General features: G+C 44.7%; 1 protein-coding gene across 3 annotated transcripts in view; it reads left to right on the plus strand.

Annotated features, from left to right (window-relative positions):
- The window catches only part of LOC103477521 (beta-1,4-galactosyltransferase 3), a 16,961-nt gene that overhangs the window by 6,008 nt on the left and 3,329 nt on the right, over positions 1 to 7,624 (plus strand). Inside the window, exons 1-3 of one of the 3 annotated variants that reach the window (XM_017309753.1) lie at positions 2,752 to 2,817; positions 2,981 to 3,677; positions 7,143 to 7,378. In XM_017309753.1, coding sequence (XP_017165242.1) covers positions 3,407 to 3,677; positions 7,143 to 7,378 — 507 coding nt within the window. In that variant the 5' untranslated portion in view covers positions 2,752 to 2,817; positions 2,981 to 3,406. Of the gene's footprint in view, positions 1 to 2,751; positions 2,898 to 2,980; positions 3,678 to 7,142; positions 7,379 to 7,624 lie in introns of those variants that run through there. The other 2 variants (XM_017309752.1, XM_008430680.2) reach the window with 2 other exon arrangements.

Below are 7,624 nucleotides of genomic sequence, written 5' to 3' on the forward strand. Positions count from 1 at the left end.
TATATATATATATATATATATATATATATATATATCTGAAAAGCTTTTTTAGATAATATGCTAACTGTAGAATATAGTATGTTACCTTGAACTTTGCTAAAATTAGATTAAATGCTAACTTTAGCTAAAAGGCTAACATGAATGCCATCAATAGTATGTAGACTAACATGAAGTTACTCCATTCAGTGAGCAAACGCCTAAGAGCTAAAATTAGCTAAAAAGTCAGAAACATGGTGGAATGGGTGGATTTGCTGCTGATCTCTTCCAGTCTGAGGCGGCGGCTTCATGTTGCATCAGGAGGAAATGCAGTTCGGCTGATAATGACTCATAATGTTCAATCAGTCATCATTACAGATGCTTCCAGCATGTCATGGGTTAACGCATTCAGACTAATGAGTTTACTTCCTGTTGATGGCTGCCAGCTTCCTCTCATCCTCACACTAACTTCATGGCGGTCTTTCTCCCTCATGTCTTCAGCAGATGCAATATTAATGCCCTGCATACTGAAAGCATCTAAAAACAGATTATAGGGACATTAAACATGCGCAGAAGTTTATCGTCTCCTACCAAAGGAGGAGCGATTCACATGTCAGTTTATTTCTACCTGGAAAAGTTCAGTCAGTACTTAACAACCAATTTTAAAAAATAATTTACGCTCCTGTAGCCTTCGTCTTGACAATACTTCATCGATTCTCTGGGATTTTTTTTTGAAAAACCCCAAAAGTGGGCGTGGCCAAGAGGCACTGAGGGGCGTGGCCAGGTGTGGAGCTCATGGGGGTGTGGTCAGGAGGAACAGCGGTGTTGCAAACTTAATGACTTTGAAAAGTCACTAAATTTGTCAAGTTGCTTTTTGTATAAAAAGAAAAAAAATCTGAAAAGTCACTAAATGTGGCAACAGACTCTACATGCTTTTTTCCCCTTTTTATACAAAAACGACTATCGACAAATTTAGTGATTTTTTTTCTTCTTCAGTGAAGTCATTAGCAATAAATGTGGCAACTTCTGTTGCAAAAACAATTCTTTGGAACAAACTTACATCTTCTTTTGTCAAATTAAAGCATTTGTCAAAAATCTAATCTGATTGAACGGTTGAATGTTTTCCAAATGTAGCGTCTCAAAAAAACTAGCAACTAAAAGAAAAAGCGATCAGCAACAAATCTATTTTTTTTCCCAAAAACATCCAACTGGCAACAATAATGTTTATTTATTATTTTGTTAAAACAGTCGCAACAAAACAGCGTTTTTCATCAACGACGAGCAATAAATCTGGTGAATCTTTTTACACAACAACGTCTGTTTGCACAGAAACGTACAGATGAAGCCATTAAAGACCAATTTAGAGGGTTTTTCTGAAAAGCTCCAGCTGGTTTGGTGGTTCGTTGCTTTTCCTTCCTCCATCTGCTGCTGCTGCGCTGCGAACCCGTCCTGATGTTCTGAGTGGGAAGCGTTTCCACAGCGCTCAGACTCTGTTTACAGTAGGGCTGTGTAATAATATCGATGTTGCGATATACATCGATATTTTCTTTGATAGAAAAGAAAATCGATATTCATCCACAAGTATCGTAACATCCGACTGTCACCTTGTTCACTCACTGCTTGCTTCGCCGTGAGAGCGATTCAGTCATCAGGCTTAGAGTGATTCCTTCAGATGTTAAGTGTTAAAAAGGTATCAAACTCTTCAGAGCAGGTACTTGGTGCATTTATTTACTTTACAAATGCATGTAAACTACAGTTTGTACTGTTTCAATTAAAAGAAACATGTTTTCTCACATCTTTGATTCATTTTGTCCAGCTGTCGACTTTAAGTCCATGTCCAACCAGAGCCAGGTGTCGTGTAGTTGGTGCTTTTTATCAGTTTTCAGTTAAATTAATTCAGTCCAACTCTATAACGGTCACAAAATGTCACCAAAATCACTCTGTCCCTCTAAAATCTTTCAGAAAATGACAAAAGCGTATTGAATTGTATCATTGGCTGAATATCGCAATATATATATTGTATTGTGAGCAGAATACCGTGTATCGTATCGTGAGATTATTGTATCACTACAGCCCTAGTTTACAGCGCAGCACGCAGTGCAGCGGCGTCTCCACCGGGGGCGCTGCTGAGCAGGTCTGTGCTTCAGGCGGCTGGTTGTCCTGATTCTCATCATGAACAGGACAAATGTTTGGTGCTGAGGATGAGGAGGCAGCTCTTATTGGGTCTCCTGGGCCGCCCGGTTCTGATGGATCATCTGCAGCAGGAAGCTTCCTGTTTGACCCAAACGTCTCGTCCCAGGAGAACCGGTTCATCTGCAGAACATCGAGGAGCCACAATCAGCTGTTTTATCAGAGGAGGGGAAGTGATGAAGACGAGCTGCTAATGCAGATTTTCCCCTGAGACCTTCTCTAAGAGCTGATGACGATGATGAAGGCGATGCTTCGTTTGAGCCCAAACAAACCGAGTCCAGATCCGTTTCCTGGGAGTCATGTCTGTTCTCTCAGAATTTAAAACCTAGCGACATATAAAACATAAATCTGATTTTCAGTAAAAAATAATTAATTTGTCTTGGAGAAGAAAAACGTGACGAGTTAAACTTATCTGACATTTTTTAAAGTGACTAGTGAAGGAATATGGACTTTAGGAGACCAGCGACAGCCTGTCAGAAATTTGTTTTTGTTTAAACGCCAGTAGCAGCAAATCATATTTTTTTATAGGTGATTCGTTTTAAAAAATTTTCTTTTTTTTTTGAGTGTAAACAAGTTTCTGTTCTGTGACGTCGATCGTTTCCTGCATTTATGATTTTCCCTCAGATTTACTCTCGTTCTTCCTCCTGTCAGGTGATTAGCTGGACGCTGCTCGCCTTCAGTGGGATTAGGATTAGGATTATCCTCGGCTGCTTTAACCGACTAATTAATGGGTTGGTTTCTGACGCTGCCGCAGAGGTCAGAGGTCGTTCTCGCTCGGTTTGTTGACGCCTTTTCTTCCTCTGCTGTCTTTCAGAACCTGGTCGCCACGGCAACGGGCCAGCGAGTCCTGCGGGCCGGCATCGTTGTTCCAGAACAGGCTGTAATCCTCGCTCCCTTTGTTCCGGCGGCGGCCCACGGGGGCCATGACAGGGGGGCGGCAGCAGAACCAGCCGACGGTGGCAGAATGAGCGGGCCGGGCCGCCCGCGGGCCGGATCTTCACCGCACTGCGAGCCGGACCCCCAGAGGTCGGCCGGCTGCTGACCTGCAGCGGCGATGAGCTGAAGCATCGCCAGGCGCTCGTTTCCTCTCGTGCCGGTTGATACTTCCTGTTTCCTGTCTGGGGGGGACGTTTCCCCCCACACGCCTGCCAAAAGTGCCTTCCTGTCCCTGAACTGATCCGTTTCGCCTCACCTCCTCACCTGGACCCTTCAGAACCGCTTCGTTCGTCCAGCAGTCGCCATGGTTACCCTGCAGTCCAAGTGGCGCTTCCTGTTCATGTTCCTGGGCATCCAGCTGGTCGTCATGGCGCTGCTGTCCCGGGAGGGATACCACAAGCGGGTCAGCTACTTTATCCGGATCTTCCGTAAGGGCGAGGCGGCCGGCCCGGTCCGGAACCGCACCGGCGCCGTGCTGGGCGGCGGGGACGTCTACGCCAACCTGTCCCATCTGTCCCGGGGACACGGCCACGCCGACGACATGCCTTACTGCCCCAAGACGTCCCCGCTCATCGGTGAGTCCAGAACCCTCCGATCAGAACCCGGCCAGTCATCACTGCCGTTTCTCCCCCTGAAACAAGGAGGAACCTTCTAGTTGGTGTTTCCTGTCCCACCATCACAAACGTAAACACATGCACTTTACTCTGCCTGGACTTTAACTAGACCAGTGTTTCTCAGTGTTTCTCAACCTTTTTTCAAGTTAAAATCGGTAGGCCTAACAGCAGCCAATCAGAGTGGAGAATATATTCTTGTTCTTTTCCATTTTCTAGTTGTTAAATATTCCATAAAATGACCAGATTAAAGATGTTCAACATGCCAGTTTAATCTTTGAGCTATTTGCAAACGACTGAGCTGCAACATTAAAACATGGATAGAACTGTAACTACATTAATCATAGCTCTTCTTCTCTTCAGTGTTTCTGGTGGTGCAGCTCTGTGCTGCCTTCAGGAGAATGGGACATCAGAGTATCATCCATAAAACTTCACCCACATGGCATTKAYTGTGCAAACCAGAGCTTTCAGAGGAAAAACTAAAGTTCCTTTTAATGCCATACAAATATGAGACAGAAACATGGATTATATCTTTATATAGACCTGACTATTGATTATAGATTAATAGTTTTACTGGACAGAAATTACAAAGAACAAATCTGGTTCTCAATCAAACCCTAATGAGTCAAATKGAAAGTGTCATGGAGTCATCAGCCTCATGACATTAACACTGACATGAAAAATAATATTGAAGAAATAARTATATCAAATCTAATTAAAAACATAAATAAGTGATCAGTTCTTTACTGTTATGGTCTGTAAGATATTTATTCTCAGTACTAGATGTGGTCTCAACAAACCCACGACACTTCAACAATATTATTTTACCTTTTATCTGGAAATAGTGTGTTTATTCTTGCCATACAGTCTCTATATTAATTATTGCTCGAAAGGTCTTGCCATACCAGTTTATTCCTCTGCATTTACTTTAGTTTATTGTTGCATTTTGTTCTTCATTCATTTCCATTTAGTTTCCTTTGATTAGTTTTATCCTCTCTTGGTTTATTGCTATGTCCACTTTAGTTTCTTTCCTGTTGCTACATTTATTTTATCGTTTATTCACCATCAGTAATCTTCACTCATCACCTGCTGCGCCTCCTAATCGTCATGTTTTTCACATCATGTGTTGATTTTTTCACTGTTCAACGTCGGATTCTCTGTTTTTATGCCATAATTCACATCTAGTTCTTCGCTCCGTTTTATGTCCCGTTTCTCCTGTTTCAGAGTTTTGTGCAATGTGAACGCCTTTTTTTTAACCCCTAAGGTGCAGGGCGGTCGGGAAACATATCGATGGGGAAAAGGCAGACTGACATAAACCTTTTAAAACAACAGAAACTATTTCTGCATTCTGATTATTGAATGTAAAAGTGCTGTGTTGTTCTATCACCCCGTTTCATACCGGACCACTTACAGCACCGTGTTAACGCTATAAAATGAACGCTCTCTRTCGTGGTATCACCATGGAGGGATTTCTTTATTTAAATGGGTTCATGTTTCAGAGGGATACACAGTGAGGGTATCGTGATTTTAGCTACCAGTAGCAGGAGAACGGAGCTGCRCCAAGAAGCTAACAGAAGCTAACAGAAGCTACAAACACTGAATAGAAGAAGAAGAGCTGCCATCGATACAGTTGCAGCCAAGCATGATTTAATGTTTCACAATACAGTTTTACCAAGTTGCTCAAAGTCTAAACTGGCATTGTTGTGGATTTAAGATGTAAAGTTTACCTTCAACCAAACGCCCCCCAAAGGCATCCCAGCGCCCCCCTTTTGTAAAAATGTCCGCCAGCGCGCCCTGCCGTCCTCTGAACGCCCCCTGGGGGGCGGTACCGCCCACGTTGAGAACCGCTAGGCTAATATGCTATGTTTTATGCTCGTAAATGATTGATTACCGAGTTAAACTATTATTTCACTAATCAATTAATGGTGATTAATCTGCCGTGAAGCTGTTTGGTTCTGTAGATGAACAGAAACTGATCTGGACCAGAACATTTGCTGCCTTCATCTCACCAAGTTCCACCTGCTATTATTATTATTACTGTTATTATTATCGTTACTATTATTGTTATTATTATTATTATTATTATTATTATTGTTATTATTATTATTGTTATTGTGGTATTTCCCGTCCAGCAGCCGTGTTTTAACGTTGATCCTGCTGGGCTGAAGGTTCTGTTGGTCAGAACCTTCATGTTCCGGCTCTGATCCGGACCGGCGCTCTTCCTCCCGCTCCTCTTCCTCCCTCCTGTGTTCCTGCTTTGCATCTTCATGCCGTTCCGCCCCACCGAGGTCAGGGCTTATGTAAGCCCGTCGCCGTGCCGACGCTGCAGCAGAGGAGGCCTTAAAGGCGCAGCGCCGCTAATTTACCGGATCCAGCTCGATGAGCGCGGCGCTGCCGGCCCGTTTGGGGATTTGGGATTAATTATCCCGGTGAAAGTCGGTTTTCTAGAGACGGAGAAGAGGAGGATGAATCCGTCGTCTGTCTTCACCTCCGCAGCAGCTGCTGGTTCCGCCGCAGAGACGGAACCAGAACCAGAACCAGAAATGATGGTTCTGGGTTTTGTTGCCTTTTAGGCTCTAAAACATGAAATATGAAGATTGTGCCACTGAAGCCATCAATCGCAGAATTTCACGACTCCCATCTCATCGTGGTTCAGGTGGGAAACTTTCTGACAGAAGTGGCTGGTCTGCATGTCGACCAGCTGAGGTCAGAGGTCATCCCTCTGATGCAGAAGCCAGCGGGTGTTTCTCCATCGTTTTAGTTATCGATTAACCGGGAATCGAACCTGCGACGGCCTACGGGCTCCAGATGTGGGTTGTGCTAAAGTCTGCATGTTTTTTTATACAACAGTATAAAAGTTAAAAGATGCAAACAAATAATTCAGTTTCTCTTTTAAATCAGAAAACAAACCGTTTTTCTCTCCTGAGTGTTTTTCGCTGCGTCTTTTTCTGCAAATCATCAACGAGTGAAAAGTTCAGCCGTTTCTGATCCGGTGATTATTGATTAACCAGAGAGAAAAAGTTTTTCCCAGAATCTGAACCATGTGGAGCCAAAACGCCAGAAAAGTTCTGGGAAGAACAGACGAAGGTTTTTAATCTTTAAACTGGCTTCATTACGGTTTTATTTTTCAACAAACAGCCTTTTTTAGAGTGTGTACTCCAGTTCATGATTAATTGATTCTGGTTATTCCGTAATGGATTAATCTGATTGATCGTTTCAGCCCATTGATCCCCAGTCAGCTCTGCTTCTGCTGGCTTTTCCTCAGGGTGCCATTATGAAACTGTTGCTGCTCTAAGCTCTGCTGGGCCTATTGATGCTAACTTCTGACCCCCTGGTTCTGCTAGCTACCTGCTGGTCTGAGTCAGAACCGCCCGCCGACCCGGTTTCTGCCTCCGGTCCGGTAAACCAGAACCCGTTTTGTGTCCGCAGGCGGGCCGATCCACGTCAGCTTCCCATCCGGCCTGACCCTGGCCCAGGTCCAGAGGAAGAACCCCCTGGTGGTGAGGGGGGGGCGGTACCGGCCGCCGGACTGCGAGGCCCGCCACCGGACCGCCATCATCATCCCGCACCGCCACCGTGAGCATCACCTCAAGTTCCTGCTCTACTACCTGCATCCGTTCCTGCAGCGGCAGCAGCTCAGCTACGGCATCTACGTCATCCACCAGGTGAGACCCGCAGAGCAGAACCTGGCAGAACCCACAGAACACAGCAGAACCCCACAGAACACGGCAGAACGCAGCAGAACCCCGCAGAACTTAGCAGAACCTGGCAGAACACAGCAGAACCCACAGAACACGGCAGAACGCAGCAGAACATAGCAGAACGCAGCAGAACATAGCAGAACCCACAGAACATAGCAGAACCCACAGAACACAGCAGAACCCACAGAACACAGCAGAACCCACAGAACA

The sequence above is a fragment of the Poecilia reticulata genome, linkage group LG16 (assembly GCF_000633615.1).
Source record: "Poecilia reticulata strain Guanapo linkage group LG16, Guppy_female_1.0+MT, whole genome shotgun sequence".
Lineage (NCBI taxonomy): Eukaryota > Metazoa > Chordata > Actinopteri > Cyprinodontiformes > Poeciliidae > Poecilia > Poecilia reticulata.